Raw genomic sequence first — 24,801 nt, forward strand, 5'->3', positions numbered from 1 at the left:
GAACGAAAAGAAGGAAGTTCACCTGTTTTCTAAAAGAAAATAGGTAAATTGCAAAATACCAATGTCCAGGACAGAAAAACAAAGTCTGAGGGGAACAATAGCCATTTTCTATACTTTTGAAGTTTAATCAATTAGGAAGTAACACTTACTACTCACGAACCAAAAAAAAAAAAGTTACAGAGTGTTAGACTTAGATTATATGGCACGTCTACCATGCAAGTCCCAGTGTAGGAGCTGTTACTATAGAATCAATAATGTATTAGAAGGAGCACATTAATATAAACTATCATTTAAATTACACAAGAAAATATTGTCAGAGCAGCTTTAAAAAAAAAATAAAATTAAGCAACACCTTCTGACCAATCAGAGTTGAGAATTCAACAATGCTGTGGTACAAATATAAACTAGAAATACAGTAAAAACAATATTATTTTTTGTAACTGATGAAACAAAACTTTTTTTTTTTTTTTGACCATGACCAGATAGACACATTTTCACATTCATTTATACTTCGGGGCAATTTATCAAAGCCAGTCCACCTACATGCATGTAGAGTGGGAAGAGTCCTGCTAAAAAATGCAGACCTGCCTCCAGGCATTATGCATCATAGTCCCTTAAGATGTAGTAGAAGTGGATGAATTAGAAGTATTATAAAACTTTATAAAAGATTTGTGATATGATTATTTTTAAGCCATTGAGCAGTATCTTTAAGACGAAAAGCTTGCTTTGCTGCTGTTGTGAATAACTTTACCAGACGTCTTTGTGCAGCTGTTGATGAGTCATGCACAATAGTTTTTAGCTCACTTGTCAAAAATATGCTCACTTGCATATGTTTGAGGCGTTTCACTAAATGAGCCTGCTTTAGATCATGCACAGCAGTTTCATGGGACTGAGATCAGAATTATGAGTTAGTCATTTATAAATATGGACTTTCTTGTTTAAGCTACTGTGTTGTTGATTTATTCCTGCATTTTAGACTTGGGCCTTGTTACCACCAAGCCTTACAAACAAACGCTGAAATTCTTCTATAAATACAATTTGAAAGCATTGCTCGTATAGTATCTGCAGTTCATGCAAAGCAGCTTCACACTGTTTTACCTCATCCATGATTCTTAAGCTTATAGGCTTGTATGCAAGTGTTTCATTTTCTCCAACACAACACTATGTACGTTTTCCAAAAACTTCATCTCTTCTGTCCATAGAACATTTTTCAGGTAGTGAGGTAAAACATCTAGGTGGTCTTCAGAGTTTTCGTAGAGAGCACTACTTTCCTGTGTGGTTAAATGCAAGCACTGCTTACAGAGCTTACAGGGTTCTTGTTCATGTGCTTACAATGATTGTCAAGGTCACCTGTTCATGAGAGGAGAAATCACAATCCTAAACTACTGCTGGAGGTCTAAATGTCTAAAAATTATTTTGTGACCCTTTCTAGTCTAATAAGCTTGAACCAAAGTTTTTTCTGATTCCCTCTGAATTTGTTTGATCAGTCCAAAATGCACTTGCTGTGCAAGCTAGTAACAAAAATGACGTGTTTTTTATATGGTTGTAGAGGTCAAACCCACACCTGAACTGACTGGAACATCTGGATCCAATTAGCCTCCTTTCATAGGGGCCTTAGAGTAGAGCTTCACTCTACACGTACTTACATCAGTAGTCCTGATTCTTTAAACCATTTGTTCAGCAGTAAGGCAAGTTAAAATAATGTGTGTGTGTGTGTGTGCGTGCGTGTGTGTTCTTTGCTGCTGCTTTTATTATACTGAGTTTTTCGGGACATCTTTTAAAATGTTGTGCAGACATCCAGAAAGTTTCAGTTTTATAGGTACCACCAGTTCAGTGTATGTTATTTAATGGACACTTTTCATGGAGATAAGGTGACATGGTGGTTCAGTAGGTAGTATTGCCACCTCACAGATCCAGGGTCTCAGGTTTGCTCCTGAGCTTGGGTTACTGTCTGTGTGGAGTTTTGCAAGTTTCTTCCACGTTCAAAAACATGCAGATTGTGTACATGCGGTGTAAATAAGTGTAAATGTGTGTGAAAGGTGGGAATGGCATCCCATCTGGGGTGAATTCTCACACCTTTGCCCAGTGTTACCGTGCACCGCGGCCCAGACCTGGGTTATGCAGTTACTGAACGTGAATGAATGAATGTTTAAGGAAATGTGATAAAAACAAGTTTTAATATTTGTTTAATATTCATCCTGAGGACTTAATTATAATTTAGTGGCCAAACATTAAATGAAAAGCATGTAATCAAAGCATTTCTCCAAAAAGCTATCATTTTTGTGACCATTATTTTCACACCAAAATACTGTATATTACGATGTTCTACAGCCGCTGAGTCACCCTGAGAATCCTGTAACAGTAATTCACGGTCAGCGCTGTATCAGGGATGTCAGGGGAACTGGCAAAACATTTATACGAAAGTCATACAAACATCTCAGATTGACCAAATGTCATTATTTTAGGAATGATAGAAGTCTTACTTTTTAGTGACAGACAAGAGTCAGTAACCAATCAGGGGAGAGAGAGAATAGGTGTGTGAGAGTGTGAAAGAGTCAATCTAGTCAATGAGAACAATGGATTTAGGAGTGATGGAGGTTTAGTTTTTATTTTCTTACTGAACAGGTAAGGTATTTATTTGTTCTATAATTTAGTGGGAAGCTAGAGAATGATGATGATCTGATTCATTTTTGTTGGGGAATTTACAATGTTATTCAGTTGTGAAGTTGTTTTGGTTAAAGAGATGAAAAAAAATTGCTGGTGAGTGGACAATTAGTTGTGTTTGGTATGTTTCTGTGTATTTTAATACTTTATTCTTGGTTATATGTGTATTTCATATACTGATCTGTGCCTTGTAGTGACCAGATATGATATAATTTTCTCCATAATGTTTAGTGGGCTAACTTACTACCATTATCCCCTATTATTATTTCCTGTTGAAAGTAACAGCTTTTTCTCTTTTACCTAGTACTAGTTAGTTAATTACCCAATACTCACTAAATGTGACCGTCATGTGCAAAATACAATTTTTATTCTCATAATACTTCTGTAATATCATAACTGCAGCTGATCATTTATATCCTCAGATTTGCGAATACTTGGACTCTGCCTCGAAACTGCATACTACCGTACTAAATAGTATGTCAGGCATGCTACCAAGTTCACAAGCTAGTTGGAAGACAGCTTTGAATTTTCATTGAATGGTGATGAAGGACACGGTTAAACTGATTATTGTTAAACTGTTATTGAAATACTATTCATATTTCATAAACACGCTGCATCTTTTCAGGTCACAGGAGAGGAGGTGCCGCACAATCCACAATGGTCATCTACACTTCAAGCTTATGTGCATGTGCAATTCCTTCTTGTGCTGGTCATTTACAACAACTTATTTGCAACAGAACATGTAAGTAACAAAAGTATACATATCACAGAGATTTAAATGACTTTGGTTTACTTTAAATGTTGATAGTAGAAAGACTAATATTTGGTCCTTGCCTTTGCTAAGGCTTTTATACCCATGCAAATCTTTCATTGTCTTTAACGGTTCATTGAAAGCTTTTAATTTACTCAGTGCTTAATATTATAACACAGGGCCTGTTATCAAACCACAGTCAAACTCACGCTCTCCCTCTAATTATCTCAATTATATGGCCTTTCACTAGAATACATGCATAGACATCTTTTAAGCAACCTTTGCCTATTATTTTCTATCTTCCTCCACCTCCCTAACAAAAACGTAGACAGTATGTTCCCCTGTTGGTATCATTGGAAGTGTGTGTTCCCCAGGCATAGTTTTGGTTAGCCAAACTTTATGGACCCACCCTGCTTCCCTGCTGAAATGAAACAGCCGGTCTTCCTGTGATTCCTACCTCAGTGGTGTTCTCTCGATGGTGCCTCGCTGAGAAATCTCTAGATCCCTCTTTCCCCCTCCCTTCCCTCCCGTCACCAACCAATAAAACAGCTGCCGGTGGTCCAACAACCAATACAAACGTTCTGAGAGCCAAGTCAACCATTTCCCATCACTTGAAAAGCCTTCCTGTTGCATTCATCAGCCTTTCCAGAGAAAATAACTAAGTAATGCCCTTGGGCCAAGCAATAAATAATGTCAAAGTGTATATTTATACCTTTATGTACCATGCACATTTATTTGCACTGACAAGTGATGCTACAGCATAGCTTAGTGTTACTTCAAAGCTAGAAAAACATTTATTTTTAGGACTTGGCGAGTTACCTCTCAACTGTATCATCCATGTCAGACTATCAGTCTTGCTAGTTGTTTGACTTGCTGTTAATTATTGAGGTTGCAGAAACTGGCCACTGCTGAAAGGTTAACTGCTTAACTCGGCAGAACCAACATTGTAGATTAGCTTGCACTTTGTTGTGCAGAAATTAATAGGAGTAAGGACAATAATGTTAGTAATTTAATCTTAGCAGCCTTGGGAGGAGTAGAAACACTAACACAGTTCGACTGTTACTGCAGTGACTAAGAAAACACCCAGATGGTTTAATGTTTTCGACAATGTGGCTTGGTGTTATTGTTGAAATAGGATAGTGAGTCAAATTAGAAATTAGCATGTTGAAAGGATTTTAAAAACATAAGCCAGACCTTAGAGAACTGACTCACAGTGTTTTCACAAAGTCCCCTCTGAGACCTGGGCAATGTCACACATTGGTAATTCAAGAAATATCACAGTCCTATTAATGATCTTATGGAAGCTAACCATCTGATGTGGTTCATATATGAAAAGCCATAACCCCCTCATGCTATTTTCAAATTACTGCTGAATTATCAAGCTCTTGCTGTACATACTTACTTCATTTTTTCTTACTTAATTTTGTTAAATTACATTTTTAAATGTTTAACTCCTCTTGGTGGCTGATTCCAATTGTATAGTTAAATATAAAGTTAAAATTAAATTATGAAATTACTCACATTTTAAACTTAGTTTTTCATGGGAGAAATTCCTTTGTTAAAATTATTCTGACAATACTGATACTGGAGTTATGCATGAGGTCAGTTTGTTTTTTCACAATCCAAATTAATAGAGAGTGTGTGGTAACCAGAACATGGCTAGCCAGTCATTATTATTATTATTATTACTAGAAATTAGCAAAATCCAGAGTGTTATTGTATGTGTTGACAGGTTTGGCTAATGTTAACTAGTTCATTGAGAATATGACAATGAAAATCAAAACCCAGATGAAATCCCACTTATGTCTATCTGTGTAAGCTAATATAGTAGCTCACTTGCAGTTAACTAGCTGGTTATTTGTGTTAATGTTAACTATAGAGTATAGTTGTACATCATCGAGAAGGTTAATAACTATAACGTTATATATAATAATAATTAATATAATAATTCAGTTTTGATGCAGAGATATTCTGAGACCATTTTTGTAGTATCTTGTCATTTAAAAAAAATTAATAATACTGATTTGTTATTAAACTTATTATTTTCAGTGCTTTAAAATTACACATACTGTCTTGTAAGTGTCCAGCAAAACATGCATAGTAACACCAGCAAAATATATTACATACAGCACAGACAGCACAGCTGCACTACATGTGGTCACTTCTAAATGAGAGTCTAAGCTTTGAGAACTTGTACTGTACCCAGGAGAGAAATATTTTTGAAGGCTCTGCATATAAGGTTTAGAGAGCAAACATCCACCAAATGTCAGCCATGTATCTATAACATTTCTCATATAGCAGAGGGAGGGCTATATACTGTAAGTATAGAGGTCAAACAGAATGAGCTGCAGTTGTCTGTGCACTCATGTTCACTGGTCTTCCTAATATCTACCCTAATGAGATTTTTTGTGGCTAGTTTACATTATAAGGGTCACGAACAAACATGCGGCGGTTGTGGGTGGGATTTGGAAGTGAAACTGAGCAACTGAGTTGACATCCACTGGTGTTGTATTGAGAACATGTTGTTACATTCTGCTTTTGTTCTCTAGATGCTGTCTCAAACAACTGTGCTGCTTATCACTGGATACATATTACTCACACTTACCACCCTTGGGTATATAATGGACCAAAGGTACTGAGACTTTATTATGTAGAGTATGTTGCTTGGTCAATAATGGAACTTCTTGCGAATCAAATACTTTGAAAAATGATATGTGTATAATGCAGCATTATGATACTTGTTATTATTGATGTAAGTTATACATCTCTGTCAGCTACGTAGCCAATGAGAGCAACATGGCCATAGTAAGACATTACACTTTCCATATGGTCATTAAAAAGTGAGCATGCTATTTTTCTTTGGATGTTTTAACACTTGGACTGAAACCTCATGTGTCCACTCAAAGATCGATTCTGGGTCCATTTAGGATTTTTATACATCTGGATTCCTTCCAAACCAGGGATCTGTGGTACATTCCTTTTTTTTAACAAAATGGGATATAATAAGTCCATCCCTTTATTGTTCTTATTAAGGTTCATGTATTTTTAATTTATTTTAACATTACTTTTGGTCAAGTTTTGTGTTTGAGGGTCTTAGTTACTCCATATAACTAGCATTTTGTCTACAAATCCATTCTAAACAGATACAAATACAGATATGAATAAAAGGCACATTATTGACATGAGCAGGAGGTTTTTACCTTCATGCAGGTGCAATTAGATATTAATTTACAGAGACAGTTAGCATGAATGGGCAGTGGTCCTTGTGGTTAGTAACTACCTGATCTGGGTTGTGATGGTTTAAAATAGGTTACTAATTTTGTTTATAGTTTAGGAAATTGAGCCAACTAAATTCTTTAGAAAATATTGCCAGCAGGTACAAACAAAAATAATAACTTAAACAGGATTAAAAACACAGAATTCACACTGACATTGCTGGCATTTGTACTCTGTGTAGAAAAAAGAAATGATGTAGATGAACCTGATGCTGGTCATAGCTATGTTCACATTATGCAAACGCCAGAACAGTATTTTCAGGTAGACAATAGAGGTTTCCATGCAAATGCTCCAGAAAAAAAGAACAACCACCTTAGACTTAAGACTGTGTGTTGTTCTGTTTTTTGCAGTCCTAATGCTGCTCTATGGGAGATGTCACGCTGCCTACTAATGTTGGCACTCCACAGGTATGGTTATATCAGCGCCATGGTTCCTCTACTGGCTCTTGCAACAGAGGTAACTGTCTTAAACCTTTATACAAAATAGATGAGACAACATAGACATTTTCTCTGTGAATTCAGCACAACAGTGCACATATTATATACAGTAGATAAACAGTGCTTAAACATAAGTTGTGTCACAATACAGGGTGTCCCAAAAGTCTCTCTACATAGGGGAAATTAACACTTTTTAGCAAAATGTTACTTTATTTATAAAATAGCCTCTATATGATTGCCATTTCTTTATAAAACTGTTGTTATGCGTGTCCATCGCAACCTTGCAACAGCTTCCCGATCCAGCCATGAGAATGATTTCGATACATTCTTCTTTTGTCAAAGGCATTCTTAAAGGCTATATAATATAACTAAATATGTACAATTTTGGAAGACATTTTGCTAAAAAAAAGTGTTAATTTATCCTATGTATGGAGACTTTTGGGACACACTGTAGATTGCACTGATTAGTGTAACTGCAAGTGGCGGGAGGTGACTTAATGGTAAGTGTGGGCGTGGGTTCTGTGAGTGTGTGGTTCAAATGTAAAGCAGTATAGATGAAGCATATCAACACACAGCATGTAGCCGCCTATTTTGTCTGAGTATGCGCATCTGTGGTGTGCTCAGTGTGTGTGCTCAGTGTGTGTGCGTGTCTGTGTGTGTGTGTGTGTGTGTGTGAGAATGTGGCTGTGAGCTGACACTAGGGCTCACTATGCACCACAATGATGTATAACCCCAGATGCATGGCCCAATTGACCATAAAATTGCCATGTGTTCCTGACTCTCGCGACAGGGCTATGGATTGCGACTGACCCCTCATTACTACTCCAGCACCTCTAACCCTCCATCTCTCCCTCCCTTAATTTCTCTTTCCCAATCTCTCCATTTTTCTCCACCCTTGCTTAAAGTGGAGGCAACACTTCTGGAATCAATTAGCTCTGTCTGTGGCTAACTGGAGAGAGCTGATGAGATTTACACATGAGAGTAAAATTGTTCCTTTTTTTGTGTGTGTGACCGTACATCTGTAGACGTAGGTGCTAAAACGCCCACGATTTTTTCCCCTGAAGATCTGCAAGGAATAAAAGAGTCTGACTCTGAGAAAAGTTCCCACATGCAGTATAGAGAAAGCTAGCTTTTATTTTGGTCCTGTCTGTGTGAAGACAAAAGCAACATTCTTTTACCAGCTCAGAAAAGTTGGGAGTTGATCTTACTAAACACTGAACTAACCTAAAAGAAATAAGATACATAATATATGCCTAGGTGGAAGTATAATAAAACGACAGAATATTGAATATGCATATATGTGCAAGATTTTAAGAGACATACATTTACATACAAGAGGTTACATTGTACAGTTGATACAATTGGGAATAATTGCATAGAGTGAGTAACTAAATTACTTAAGTGAAGTGAAGTGATGTGTGGCCAAGTATGGTGACCCATACTCAGAATCTGTGCTCTGCATTTAACCCATCCAAGTACACACACACACACACACACACACACACCCACCTGGGCAGCCTTTTTTTGCTGCGGTGCCCGGGGAGCAGTTGGGGGTTTGGTGCCTTGCTCAAGGGTCTCACCTCAGTTGTGGTATTGAGGGTGGAAGAAAGCACTGGTCATTCACTCCCCCCACCTACAATCCCTGCTGGACCTGAGACTCGAACGCACAACCTTTGGGTTACAAGTCCGACTCACTAACCATTAGGCCACGACTGCCCCCAGAGTGTTATTGAGGGCTGTGGTTGACAAGGGCCACCATTTTGAGAAAAAAAATCATAGCTTTTACCTTGTATTCCTGAATGCATTGTGCTGGTTGAGTAGTTGATTTGAATAAAAGAAATATTCTGGCTGACTAGCTGTATCATGTTAACAATATGGAACCATTGTTTTGTGGGCAGAGATGTTCCACAACTTTAAGGAAAGTTTTGACTAGTTTGTAAACTGTTCCCATTGTGCAGACAGTACTGCTACATAGACTTTTAGGGTAGGGTATGGGAGAGACACTTCTAGCCAACTCTGTAAACTCCAAAAAAAAAAAAAATCTTTCATGTTGCAAGATAAGGCATTTGTGCCCAGTGTTTTGCACCACAGCTGCATACAATCCAGCTTGTAAATGGAGCAGGTGCACTCACAAGAGTGTGCTCGAGCCTTTGCAAATGCCAGTATGCTGGGATCGCTTCCAGGGGCTGGATCTATAATTTCAAGATGTGTGGTCTGCTGTGCCACAGTGACCTGTTTATTTAGTACCACAGGTCTGGTCTGATGGGTAGCGAGCACAGATGGCTTATCAGTAACAATAACAACAGATGTAAACCTGGTTTGTTCAACCTGAATTGGTTTGTCAACACATTGGTTACATAGTCTCTCAGATGCACTGTATTGTCACCCATAGCAGTGGTATAGAAAATCAAACAACTGTAGATTTGACCAGTTGTGTGCCAACGCATCCTGGATCACATCAATCTGTGAACCACAGCAGGCAGTGAATTGTAAGTCTGTTCACAGACAGGTCAACTTCTGCTCTGCTGTTGGTGTTCCACATTACCTGAACTAACTTCTTGCAAATTTGCTAATCCCCAGGCACAGGACTGATATAGTGTGACCATATCTGACTATATCTGCCCAGTGGGTGCACAGCTCTAAAGACAGAATATGTGCATCTGTTTACTTTCAGAGCTAGCTTACCCAGCCTCAACATTGCTTGAGATTTTGTGTCCCCTTGGTGGATGATGTAAATCATGACCGTGGTGTGGTCTGTCTGCACTAGTATGTATAACTCCTTAAGGGGTCCTGAAAATGTTGCAGCACTAGCCATGCAGCTTTCATTTAGAAGATGTTAACATGCTGATATCAAGACTTGTTTTTCCTTTTTTCTTTTACTTTCAAACCTTAATATCAGGCTGCAGCTCATCCACTGCCCCTGCTGAGCTGCACTCCTGCATTCACTCTGATCATCAGATGCTTCGGCAGTGGGCTGTCAGCTCTCCCAGCCAGAGTGGGCTCATTATTAAAGTTTAGGGAATAAGAAGCAAACATTCACAGTACACCAGGGTCTGTTTCTGTATGCAAGGCAGCTGTACTAAGTTCCTCAGAATTTTGCACTTCATTGCACGGTTGCATTGCCACTAACAGCTCTTGCATTTCTCTCAAGCCCAATGCCAGCTCCCTCAGTCTTTGTTCCAATGTTGTGAAGGTGCTCTCTCCTCCCTTTCCAGGGGGCTGAGCAGCCAAGCCTTCTGCCCATTTCTGTTCCTTCTAGCACAAAGCAGCAACTGATAACTCATCTTTTTCTTTCTAGAGAGAGCCGCAAACTTGTCTGCTGTTTTACTCTCTGCTACAACCTACAGTGTCAGAGGAAGGACAGTGAATATTCATCAGTATGTACATAACCCACAGGCTTCATCTATCACTATTGGCATTATGCCTCAGTTAGAACAGGGCTCTGTAAACGCTTCCTCAACTGTTCAATCAGATCCATGTGGGGTTATGGTGAAGAGTTCTAACAACTCTTATCACTGCAACAAAAATCACTGTAGGTAAGATGTTCAATAAAAGGACACAATATTTCCAGCACTGATTTTATATATTCTCAGATTCTTTCCACATACATACTGCAGGTAAGGTTAGACTTAACTCTTAATCTTAATCTTTTCCAGGTTAGTTTCTGAACATAAGTCGTCATGGTAACTGATCTTGTTTGTATCTAATCTTTGTATCTGGAATGGAAAAGTCTGGATTTGTGGGAATCTCTTACATTATCTGGCAAAGTCTGCTTTCTGGAACATACCCCAGTTATGCTTGAAGTTAGCCAAGTGCACAAAACTGTACAGGTCAGTGGGTCTGCAGGACTGGAGTTAAGAAACCCTGCTATAAACTGTAAATCCATCCTTTTTCTTCTTATGGCTCAGGCTTTTGAGAACGATTAAAGAATATTAGTAATTGTGAAATAAAAGCGCTTCTTTGATTTGGCTGTCATATATCAGGACCAGTACAGTAGAAGTCTTTCTTGTGATATATAGTGGCTTTTAAACCACAGGCTGGTATTCATTATTGAAAGAGCTCCTCATTAAAGCAGCAGGATTTGCCCATAAACTCAGGTGGCGAGGTCACACTCCCAGCACACAAGCACACCCGTCTCTTACCCTCTTACATTTACGCCCACACACGCTCTTTCACATTTGTTTACACGTACACACTTGTATTTTGAAGAGCCATATAGATTTGCCTGAATTGAGGATAAGTGATGTCACACATGGCTGACGGTTCAGGATATGAGACGTTCCAGACGTTGCATGCCTAGCAGTAATTAAGGGAGCTTCTCTTCAGACTGTGAGTGGTGAGCTCATAGCAATTTAAGAGGAGTGCTAATAAAAATACACCTGTCTCTGAAAGGAGTCTTAACTTCGCATTGCTCTCAACAAGAGCACTTTCCACCCTCGGTGCTGTCTCACACAGTATGCCATTTTTATCAATAAAACAGTGTATAGTTTATCCGATATACTGTAGTTCTTTTCTAATTGACTGTGAAGCATCTAGACTTACTTCACATATATACAAAAAAAATCCCACACTAAGGTGCACTGATGGAAATATCAGTACATCAAAAGCATCATACAGAGCTGGAAATCTTTCACTACAGGTTGGTACTGTTCCTTCCTGAGTTCTTTCCATCTTTTTTTTTTTTTTTTTACAAATTAAAGATAATATTTATGCACTGCATTTCTCAAGGGAGGAGCATAATTATACATTTTAAAGGGAAAAGGTTATGACAATATTATCAAGGTCACTCCATGCAAAAGCACCACTCAGCACAGCATGGCTTTATCTTTTTACAGCACCTGACACACTTCGTGCAAAAGTGAAATCTACAAGTTTAAATATGTTCCACCATTTATCAGAATATGAAGTTTGCTTGAGGCTGAATGGGTGAACACTATGAGCTTTCTCTTTCCATAGTGATATAACAATGCAGGGAGGAAGTGTCATACACTCGAATAACAAATGTAAAGTTTCGTAATAGTAAATGTAAAGCAAGTGTAATTGCAGTATAATACACAAAATTTCCAGAGAATAGGTTATTTCATCAGCTGTGATTCTTCTAAAGCTCAAGAAGATTAAACAAGTTAAGATTCTAAACAGTAGCTATTTAAAGTATAATATTAATTGTGTGTTATAAATTTGCAAATGACAGTTACAAATCTTTAATAATGTGACAGATCAAAAAGTTGCAGCAAAATTAGTCAACAAATGAACATTAAATTATTTGCTGCTTAATGGCTTGAGCCTGATTTAAGTTTTACTCTCTTAAGTAAGAATTAAAGTAAATGTGTGTGACTGTCCTCATCAGACCCCTTAATGAGCTACAGTGAAATACATTAACAAGAGCATGACAATGGGGATGCAAACTTTTGAGCTTGCTAATAAAATGAACTCTTGATGACACACTTTGTGTACTAGGATTCAATACAGTATACTACCTTTAGAATGCATTAAAAGTTTCTAAGAATTATACAGCAAATATTTCATCCTTGTAGCAGAGAATGAAACACATTAAAGGCTGTGCGTCTTAGGGACCAAATGTTCCTGCAATGACAGGAACATTTGACAATTTTGTCCTTGTGGGGACATTTGGCTGGTTCCTATAAAATACAAGACAACTTTTATTAAAAAAAAAAAAAAACAAAAAAAAAAGCAATAACTTGTTTGTTAATGGAAGGTCCCCACAAGGAGAATATGCATGTGTGTGTGTGTGTGTGTGTGTGTGTGTGTGTGTGTGTGTGCACGAGCGAGAGAGAGCAAGAGCAGGCCTCAGGGAGCTCAGGCCACAGGTTTAGCTTGCTAAGCTGACCGCTGTAGGTCCCTTACAAGTCCCACAGGAGCCATCCATCTTTGTCCTTCTCTCAGGAATCCCACTGAAGTGGTTTACATAGCATCTAGAGAGAAGTGTACGTCGTGGCCGCGGCCTCCTTCATTACTGCATCAAAGTGCTGTGGGGCTAATTTGGCCCAGCGCAGCTCCTTCGGCCTGATTCATCCTCGGCAGACATGGCTTCAGAGAGCTGCTGCTTATGTGGGGGACTTTGAGACCTTGATCCATATAATATAAAACTGAACTTAGCATTCAAAATAGTTACCACTTTCTTCTTAACAACAGTCTATGGTCTGAGAAGCTATAACTAGTGTATGCTATAAAGCTCCTGGGCTTTCAGTTCTTAGCCAGCTGACTGTGTGAGAGAGAGCGTCATTTCTACAATGCCTGATAGGCAACAGGGTATCGTGCATGATGCCGTGCTACTCTTAGAGTGCATGATGAGTTTTAAGCTTGTTTACATCTTTACTACTAGTGTTGATTGGGGTCAAAATAGTTTATAGTTTACAGGCTCAAATTCTGTTTTTTTTTCACGTCCTATAAAACTTATATAAGTGCTCTAAAGCAGCACACCAGTGTTTTTACAACCTGATCTCTGTTCCCTTCATAGTTTATCTATCGCCTGTCTATTTTTGTAGAATGATTTTTTTTAAATTTTCAGCCATATTTCAGTGAAAATTAAGTTCTAAATCTGTATAATTCGTCTGTTCAGAAATGGGAATACATTTTTAGAGGGCCTAATTTCTGGTTGTCTGTGGTGCATGGATACCGCAGAACCTTTAGAAAAGTGTAATTAACCAGAATTAGTTTTGTGTTACTCCAGTTTTTTTTTTTCTTAGAACAGTCTCTGTCTCATGGCAAGGAGCAATTGTTGAGTTTAACAATTATAGTTTTCAATTTCTAGACTGTCATTATAAAGAGTGAGTTTCAAGTAAGCAGGTTTTCCATTATTTTCTCATTTAAGGAAACATGTTGGAATTCTTGTCCATTGTAATCGCACATGCACTACAGATGTGGTGATTATAGATTAGGTTGGATTAGATTTCTTTAATAAAACAGAGGAATCCACATTAATGTGTGTGTGTGTGTGTGTGTGTGTGTGTGTGTGTGTGTCTGAAAACAGTGTGTATGTTGGCTGTCCATGTGGACCGTATAGGATGGAAACTTCCTATTATGAGCTGTATATCACCGAGCTGACAGCAGTGCTTCAGTCCTGTTTTCCTTTCACTCAGCAGCTTCTCTAGAGACTCTGGACTGAACACAGAGTTCACCATCTACTCTACAAATCTTCCCTTGTCTTCTTTTTAATATGTGTGTGTTTTGCATGAATGTGTGCAAGTGTTGAGTGTGTGGCTATGACAAGCTGCACATGCACACATACAGTGGCCACAACTATAGAATTATTAGAGCAAATAAAAAAATCTTCATATTATTGCTGGTATTTGTAACACACCTCTGATCTGTAAAGAATCAGCATGCTTACGGCATCAAAGCAGTGCAACAAAATACATCCCAAATAGATCAAATATGCTAATATGTTATGGTTAAAATATGCTAAGAGAAGACAAAGAAGCAAAATTCACTATGCTCTCAGAGGGGGAAGGATGGCATACTCCCTCTCCCTTGTCGATCACAGTGACACTAGCCAATCTGTGAGCTCATGTATGAGGAAGAGGGCAGATGCCTTTCGCTGCCCCGTGATGCAGCACGAGCACTAGTTTGAATAGATGTGATTGGTTGGCTTCACGTCTCAAAGGATGCACAAGCTGGGAAGAAAAAAATGAGGGAAATTTTAAAAAAGATAAAGAGAAAAACACGTGAAGCATCTGTTTTTTGGTTTTTTTTTTTTGCTTATTAATGATGAATATATGCATATGGTGGTTTGTAATATTCTACTTTAATTTCTAGATTTCTCTGCCATTTTATGTGGGTCAAAGGCAAAAAGATTTTTCAAAACAGCAAAAATTCATTCATTCATTTTAAAATATTTTTTACAATAATACATTTTATTTTTTAATACAGACAGTTTTACTGAATGCCAATTTTGCACTTTAGAATTTTCCTATTTTTAATCCTGATATTATATTTACCAATAATTAATAATTTTATATTAAACGGCACATCTGGTTTGACGTCCTGACTTTAAAATTTGTATGACATATTTGGTTAATAAAACTATCTTTGTTAACTAAAAAAAGATTAACTAATGTTAATCTAATCTTATTACATTCTGCAAGATATTTCTAAGATAACATATTTCTGAACATCATATCTGCTTGGACTGCTTTGATCACACCATGTTTTTTTCCAATCACAAGCGGAGGTGACTTTTTTAACTCGTAAGGCTGTGCTGGGTGAATTCAGGTAGTGAGGGGTCAGGAGTCACAGGGACATTCCAAGCTCTGCGTCTCTGTCTCTCATTCTCTCGGAGGGAAACAGCTGGGGAGCTCAGAGGAAACTCTCATTCTTTCCCATCAGAGGAGAGGAGCTGTGATGGACAGGATTCGCTTTTGGCCCAAGTTAAGAACGCGGATGCAGTTTATGGTCTAGAACACAAGGGAGGAGCACAGTTCCACTCGGGACACTTTTTGGCAGAACCTCCTGGCTTCATTCCTCAGTGACCACCACCATTAACCTCCTGACACAGAGCTGTTGCATCATGGGAGATTCTTTGGTCTTGATGTTAACCTTTTGTTATTCTTTTTTTCCTTAATGGCCTACTTTTACATGTTGGTTGTTACAGAAACACAGGAGTACACATTTTGAATGTAATAGATATGTAACTTTATACCTACAGTGTTCTTCATGTTCATGACCAAAGTATAACCTTTAATGTGTTCTTTGTTTCATTTACACTGGGTCTTTTTACACCAGCAGGGATACAGACAGAATTCTGACAGCATGGTTGAATATTTCATATTAACATTTTGACCTGAAAATCTTTTCATGCAGGTTTTTGCTTCGCTTTCTGCAATCTACTGGGCTCTGCAGTGTTTCACCAAGCTGGCCAACAAGCAGAAGAGTCACTGAAAGTAAGCTAAATGGACAAACACAAAATGCAATTCGTTGTGCAGCATCCTGATTTGGCTGCAGTCTTTAAGTAGAAGATCAACTACCTAACAAATTAACTAACAAATACCATGCATTGTGGAATAGCATTTATCTGTTTATGGAGGTTTTACTGTATATTACTGAATACACAGGCTTTTCTTACATATGCAGTAAGGTACACAAAATTATGTACTACTACTACTACTTATACTAATACTACTAATAATAATACTAATAATAATAATAATAATAATAATAATAATATAGCATTTTTAATTTTTACATATAGAAGGATAAACAAAATACACTATATAGCCAAAAGTATGTGGACACCTGACTATCACACCCATATGTGCTCCTTCTCTAAACTGTTGCCACAAAGTTGGAAGCACAGAATTGTATAGAATGTATGCTGTAGCATTACAATTTCCCTTCACTGGAACTAAAGGGCTCAAACCTGTTCCAGCATGACAACGCCCTTGTGCACAAAGCGAGGTTGATAACGGTTGATGTGGAAAAACTCAAGTGCCCTGCACAGAGCCTTTGAGATGACCTGGAACGTCGACTGTGCCCCAGGCCATCTCGCCTGACATCACAGTCCAGCCTCACTAATGCTCATGGATTGGACACAGATCTCCACAGCCACACTCCAAAATCTAGTGGAAAGCCTTCCCAGAAGAGTGGAGGTTATTATAACAGAAAAGGGGGTTCTACATCTACTCAAACACATATGGATGTGATTGGTAAGGTGTCCACATACAGTTCTTTTGTAGTTCACATTAATAAAAAAATGTAAGATGGACCTAGGACAGCAGTAATTTCTTGAAGTGGACTGATTTAATCTACATAAAATGAAAAGGAAAAGAAAATGAAATTATAATGATATGATGAATAAAATAATGTTATAGGCACTTACATAAACTATTCCATTGACGATTTACTATTATGTTTTACAAACATATATTTTACTACCTCTTATTACTTTACTAAGTTTAGCAAATTTATGTCTAAAACCTATTTGTAATTTATGACTCATTAAATCTGTCCATATTTAATAACCTGTCCTATCCTATCTTTAGTTCATTTTGCCGAATATCTGAATTTTTGTTAGCTATATAAAAGATTTGTAGCTTAAATATTAAAGTGCTTAAGTATAGCACAGAGAATGTACATCATAAAGTACAGTCTTGTGTATAAAAAAAAAAAAAAAAAAAAAAAAAAATCCTCATCCCCACTGTATGATGCTTACTATAAGATACATAATATTTAATTTGTTTTTTTTGTTTTGTTTTGTTTTTTTTCTTGAACATTAAATATTACCCATTCTGGCTGATGTTTACAATGAAATATAACATAATTTCAATTACATTTGTTTACTGTCTCTTTGAAAATAAATTGTTTAACCTACTTTCATCATTTTCTTAATTTGCCTTGATCTTGCAGCTGTGTACGAGACCACAAGGTGGCATCAAAACTGCTACAGTTTCACTACAAGATCGCTTTTAATTTATATTGAGGGGATAACAGAGCAAAACACACCGTCACTCGAGTTACAGACAGCACAGCACATGACAAAAAAATTAGAAACGTGGGTGCAATCATGTATAAGACCAGCGTCCATCATCCACATATCTATATGCTGAAATAAATATGAAACCCTCCTCTGACTCTTATTTGTGTGACAGTGTGTCCATTTCTGATTGACCTAATCATTATTAAAATAAATCTTCCAGAATGTATTGTCAATTGTTATATGAGACTAACTGAAAGCATTAAATGGAAGCACATTTAGAATACAGACAAACATTGACATCATCATCCAGTCCAGTTTAATAGATTATCAAAATATTTCTACCATATTTTTCTTTTTACCAAGTCACTCACTGTGATTACATCTATTGTAATATGATATGTCTGTCATAATAGTTTTGGGAAGAACTTCATCATTAGATTGGATGTTGAAAACTCCAGGGATAAAATTCTGCCAAAGTAAGACCTATTGTCCTCATTTGGCAGGCATTTTTATTCAGAGTGGTGTACATAAGAGGACACAATCCAAGTGTTGAGTTTCCAGTGAACTACTGCAAGAAGACATTTCCGCAAACTGAAAACCATGTGCAAGATGACTGTACAAAAATCAGAGAGAGAAGTTTTTGTTAATTACCAAACTTCAAATTTATACACATAATGTCTTTTGACTTTCTAATTATAAATATGAACAAAAAGTATGTATACATGAGCATAAACAAAGATATGTTTTTAAAAAAACAACAGGGATATAAAAAATATATGTATGTAAAGGACACACACACACACACAAATAGTATACATATAGTTCCAGATTCTTGTGCAAATTACATTTCACGCAAGTAGCAATCATGGTGAAAGTGAAGGAGATTGCTCAAGTTCTCAGGGACAACATTATTAAAGAACACTCCAGTGGACAAACTACAAAGCCATAGCAAAGACCTTAAACATCCCTGTCAGTACAACAAATCATCCCTGGACAAGTGCGCTACACAAGATTTCACAATGCAATTTCAGACAATATGCAATAAACTGCACTGCAGTCGTTTCTGTTCCTGCACCCCACTCACTGGAGGTAAATTGGCTATGATAAATTCCTTCTAGGTGTGTGTGTGTGTGTGTGTGTGTGTGTGTGTGTGTGTGTGTGTGTGTTTGGTACCCCGTGATGGACTGGCATCCCATTCAGAGTGTATTCCCACCTCATGGCTGGTGTTTCCAAGATAGGCTCTGAATCCACCACACCCCTGACCAGCATTAACAAAACACCACAAATGGCCATAGATATAATACAGCCTTATTCATTTAGGCTATTTATAATATTTGAGAAATGTTTGCAGCAAACATTTAATTTAATCACCATAAAATAAATAAATCTGCAAATAAATCTGCAACACACAGACATTTACTAGGCAGTATGTAGACTGTGTATCTTTCTTGTTGATAAAATATCAGGCCTGTAATATCATTTCCACTTCCTACATGTTTTTTTTTTTTTATTTCATTCCTGTTCTTAATTGTCATATTGGGGTCAGGTAACTCAAAAGGTGACTTCATGATTGGTTTAGGGGGTGGGGAGGAGAAACCCTCCAAAGTTGTTACAGACATCCTATAGACCACTAAGTAATGTTTCAACATTTTATGCCATTTTTATTGCGTATTACTTAACGGAAGGAAATTCCTGGATTGAGCTTTAACAGCTCTAATAGCATGTGTCTGTGCAACCATAGGATGTTTTTTCTGGTGTTACTTTCATTTCCGTGCTCCCGTTTTCCTCGTGACTGAAATACAGGCTGCAGACAGAGAAAGCAGTTGCTCAAGCTGTGTAATTGTTATCAGTGTAGCAGATACAGTATGTATCTCAGACTGCTCTCTTTAGTTTAATTAGCCTCCCAATGTGGTTCCTATCTTCCACTCAGTCGCTTTTACAGGTGAAAATTATCCCTGCTTTTTCCTCCATCTGCCTGTATATGCCTCTAATCTTCTAATCTTAACACTGAGAATAAACTTTGACGAGTGCTGCAGTGTCCAACCAGTGTATAACCTGTTGTCTCCCTTCCTTTTTGTAAAGTCTTATTGATTGTTTTTGTTTTATGGATCCTCACACACTGAGTGTACACACTTGCATCCTGGCTCTAACTGCATGTTACAAAAAATAATGCAGTTATATTTTCTGAACCTTAGGTTCAGAAACCTTTAAAGAGTCAATATAACTCATATTACAGGTTTCTGGACTTTAAAAATGAACAGGATGAGGTTTGTAATTTTCTTAATGTTTGTGTTTGCCCTCCCACAAACCCAGCAAACTCCATAGGCACCCTTTCATCTGCGTACTGCCTGTGAGCACATCTAAATCAACATACTACCATATCAAATGTTATACTGTACCTCCTTATGTATCAAAAACCATCACAGCACAAGTAGACATATGTGACTGTAGTATATATGAGACCGCTCTGTGGAGGCCTCTAGCACTGATTCTCCTCTTTGACCTCAGACACACGACTAATCCACATCTAACTACATCACATCATTTTTTTTTTCCAATGTTTGTGCTGTGCTTAAAGACTTGACCAAGCTCCACTTCAGTATTTTGCAGATGATTAATTGTCTTGCCACACTGGGGCAGTAGTGCTCTTCTTTAATTTAGCAACCTACAATATCTGTGTGTCCTCTAGATGGCATACAAGCTTTACTTTTGATTTTCTTATATAGTACCTATAGTTCACTTTAGACCTGTATGTCAAAAAGCTAATAAATCAGTTTTGTAAGTTGTTTTAATATTAGATCATTTTGCATAAATTACAAAAACTTTACACCAGGTTTCTACTAAACACAAGTATGAATTTCAATATACACTAAATTTATCCCATTCATTTTTTCCCACCCCAGGCTTCTTCTGTGTCTAGTGTAAGACATCTTGCATTTTCTATGTGTAGTCTCAATGAAGTTTATGACACTGCTTATTTGTGGACTTTTCATATACAACACACTGTGGATATTTAACCTCAGCAAAGGTCATAGAGTTAACCTTACTATATAATAAATAATATAAAATAAATTAAATGTTCAAGCCTCCTTCCCTGTCCCTCTGATGTACAGTATGTATTGAATCTAAAGCAGGAGGATGTCTTGTTGGAATCCCTGTGTAATTTTTATATAATAATAGTAGATGGTAGACGTAGGCAGCACTTCTGCTGCTCCTGTTTTTCCGTCAGCAGGAAACTCACAATAAATGCTTTAACATGAGCAGTGATTAATTGGCTTATTAATTGAGTGCATTCATCAATTCTTTATCAATCAATTAATCATATATAAAGTCACATTGGATTCACAGATGTTTAAACTTTGGTGCACCTGACACAAAATTGTTTGTTATTGAATTTGATTTTTTAAAAATTATTATTTATATGTTTATTATTTTTTAAATAAGTTTTTAAAAAAATCTAAAATTTAATATTTTAAAAAGGTATAATTTTTTTTAAATTATTTATATTTCATGCCATAATTGGCCATTTTCTCTGGACTCTAAACTCTAAATGTACATGTTGTTGGTTTCACACATTTTTTTACATGTAGACTTTTCACATGTAGTGCATGATTTATTTATTTTTTCATGCAATCACTTATTATTCACATGATGTCACTTGTTTACGTGAATTCATATGTGAAATTTCAGGGCATACCATGGTGAAATGCAGCTTTACATGTTTTTCACATAGGATGATTTTAATTACACTAAAATATACACAAGAAAAAAAAGCAACCATTGCTCATTTCAATAGAGCTCTAAGAATAAATGCTCCTAAAATTATTTTCATAATGTAGATAAACAGATTTCTGCATGCTACAGGCTACAGTGTGCGCGAACACCATGTAGCTCACGCACCATCACTATACATAAAGCCAACACTAGTGCAAGAGAAGCAGTGATGTGCGTCTGATCGCAGTGTTTCAAACTCAACTTGCTTGGATCAGCAGTGAAGCATGGTGACTGAGAGCTCCTTTACACCGAATCACATTACAAACAAATTCTCTGTGTACGCGTTGTTAATTACCAGATTAGCTTAGTTTAAAGAGGTGCATAAATACACAACAATACAACTTAATCAGCTCTCTTTCTTTCTTTTTTCTTGTGTTTGTCTCATCAGTTTTGCTCGTTCTGTCTTATTTAGATCATGCAGTATGTTTAAGTTGAAGAAACTGTACAAGTAAATGTGATAAATGCTAAACAGGACTTTACTGTGTCTGCTTTCAGATAACTGGAGGTATCAGTGTTTCAGTTTATACACATTCTTTATAACACAATTCACAAGCTATTGTAGTAGTTACTTCACAGAGAAGCATGAGAAGCTTATTAATCATACTCATACTGAATGTGTTTTCCATACTGAATTAATGACATTATTTTGATTTTAGTCTCTTTAAACTTTATAAAACTGTGTTTCTGGGCCTCATTCAAGTGTGCTACTTCATCGTTTGGGGAGCTGATTTAAGATGTTTCCAAACTGGATGGAATAGCCATTTTTTCTGCTCACATGGTTTTGTGCCTCCATTTTTGCTTATGTGATTAATGACTTTTGGAATTACTGATTGTAGACTTTGTGCTATGGAATTTGATTCTGAGCCTTTGCCCATTTTGAACATTGTTAGCCTTTTTCTATTTAGTACCACTGGAAATAAGGTGTGGGTGCCAATTTGTTTTTGCGGGTTTGGGGTTTGTCTATGTTTATAGGTGAGTCAGGAAGATAGGCACATTTGTCTTTTTTACATAAAAAATTTAATTGGTTCTGGCAATGTTAGCTTGTATTAATATTTGTTTGTTTGTTTGTTTGTTGATTGATTGATTGGTCAGAGCTGAAGTTCTACCCAGTCATTAGAGCACAGATCCTAATATATAGGATATATATAGGTAAAATATAGGTAATATATTTGTCTTTGGATTTGTTTGTCTGTATGATGTTTCATCTTCTCTTTTAGCACACCTCCATCTGTTGTGGCCTGACTGTACACTCTCAGAAACAAGGGTACTAACCTGTATCTTTCCCTGTCACTATTACAGTGTCCTCACAGATAGACACACCTTCAGTGTGTATATTTTACCTGGACAGGTGCATGTTGGGTACTTTTAAAGTATTACTCTAAAATCTAATTAAAGGTACAAGAGTGGTCCTTAAAATGTAAGCTACATTCACATTACAATGTAATCAATACACACTAAAGCAAAACTGAGGGTACTGCAACAGCGACAGGTAAAGGTACACTTTAGTACTGTTTATTCTCAGAGTGGTGACTGGGTCAAAAACATGTATTAATATTAAATTTGCTATTCTCATGATGCTATCAGTTGAATGCAGTTGATCTGTATGTGAAGCAAGAATACTTTATCATTTTAAAAATGTACACATTTTATAAATAAAATATTAAATCCTAAATTGCACAATGTGTATTTCACAATAAGAGTGCTTAAACCTGAGTATGACTGAGCACCACTGGAGGATTACACACTCTATTAGCTCTAGTGAGTGAATTGAAAATGACACATTTTTTTGCACAGGGATCTGTGGATGGCTTCATCAGTTAAGGAAATCTCCTGATGTTGGTCCCTCTGAGTCAGAAACGCTTCTGGATCAGGAGAACTTACCTAAATCTAAATAAACTTATCTAAATAAATCTATAAATGAACAAGTTCTAGACCTAAAGGTGAAAATCAATGTATGGATCAAATCAGCTGCATACAGTCGATGTACATAATGTACAGTTCTGTATGTTTGATGCTTACTAATTAATAAATGATTGAAACACAATGAGTTATAGTTAAGACTTGCTGTGACAATGAAGCACATAGATCACAGTTTGTGTGATTTGGAGTTTACATCACAGTGGCCTGCTGCTGATGCTGGAGTGACTGGATATCTGTATGAAGTGTTCAGAAAAAAAAAAAAAAGATAAATCATGTCTTGGGCCATCCATCTCAGCTGGTGGCGGCTAACCAGTGTAATAATCAGGATTATTATTTATAATTAGAGGAAGTAATGGATCACTCCTTGCTGGATGAGGAGGGGCTCATTAATTCACCTGGGCCTGCTGGGATTGTTTCGACGGCTCTCACTTTAAGTGCTTCATCTGAGTCACAGTCCACTGGAAGGTGTCTCTCACTCAGAATGAGCTTTAGACAGAGATGTCCGACTGCCTCGTCCTCCTCTTTCTTCCTCTAAAAGCTTCTTCTAAAGCTCATATGAATATGAACTTCATATGATTCATCTGTGAATTTTACATATTTAGATAGAGTTTTACTTCACATGTTAGTTCTTCACATATAGTGCATGTATCTTTTTCTCACATAAATGTCATAATTAATTTATTTTCATATGACTCATAATTATATTTACATGTGATTTTTTTACACTATTCATTTTCTTCACATGTGCTCAAATTTCCCCGCCAAAATGCATTAATTTATGTGATTTTTTTCCCACATGATTAATTTATTTTCATGCAAATATTTCTTATTTAAAACCTGGTTTTATTTTTTATATATTACATTTTTACACCTAATCACATATTACTCACAAATGCTTGTTAAAACACAACCTAACAAACATATGATCATGTGTGAAATGTATGTGATTTTTACATAAGGGGTGGCTAATGGGAAGAATGTATCATCCAAATCGTAGGAATAGGAACAAGGACAATACTTCCTGTGTTCTAAATTATGGGTTGCAGACTTTTACTTCCCAGGTCAAGTATGAGGGAATAGACTGAAAATGCTATCTACTACAAGTGTAGTATTGCAGAGTGTTTCATCTGGATTTACATTAGTTGTCACTCAGTTGAACTTGCTAATTTAAAAATCAATAGGTGAATTTTAGACATAATTTTGAAAAAGATGCTGTTCATCAGTCCCTGTATAATGAGTTCAGAGAGCTTCATGGTTTTTTTCAACTCTAAAACAGGAGGAAACATGCTTTCAAATCCCAAACAGTTGGAACTACTCAATTAAACCTACGTGTTAAGATTAGAGTTAGCATTTTTACCTTTTCTTATCACTTCATTCACACCAAATCAAACATATTCCAACACATCATACTCACTCATTCCAACTCAGATCAGATTCCACTGAATATATTGTCAGGTCAGATGAAATTGATCATTTGCTAGAGCATTGGCTTTCTTTTGTTTTCCTGAAGCTTCATTACCAGGAGTGTCAGCACGGTGGCTCTGTTG

At 36.8% G+C, this 24,801-nt stretch overlaps 1 protein-coding gene across 1 annotated transcript in view; it reads left to right on the top strand.

Annotated features, from left to right (window-relative positions):
• Positions 1-17,708, top strand: part of agmo (alkylglycerol monooxygenase) — a 48,660-nt gene extending 30,952 nt beyond the window's left edge. Inside the window, exons 10-14 of the mRNA XM_026934556.3 lie at positions 3,290-3,406; positions 5,965-6,047; positions 7,042-7,147; positions 15,949-16,028; positions 17,491-17,708. Coding sequence (XP_026790357.3) covers positions 3,290-3,406; positions 5,965-6,047; positions 7,042-7,147; positions 15,949-16,026 — 384 coding nt within the window. The 3' untranslated portion in view covers positions 16,027-16,028; positions 17,491-17,708. The remainder of the gene's footprint in view (positions 1-3,289; positions 3,407-5,964; positions 6,048-7,041; positions 7,148-15,948; positions 16,029-17,490) is intronic.
• Positions 17,709-24,801: the final 7,093 nt, after the last annotated feature.

Source organism: Pangasianodon hypophthalmus, chromosome 14 (genome assembly GCF_027358585.1).
Source record: "Pangasianodon hypophthalmus isolate fPanHyp1 chromosome 14, fPanHyp1.pri, whole genome shotgun sequence".
NCBI lineage: Eukaryota > Metazoa > Chordata > Actinopteri > Siluriformes > Pangasiidae > Pangasianodon > Pangasianodon hypophthalmus.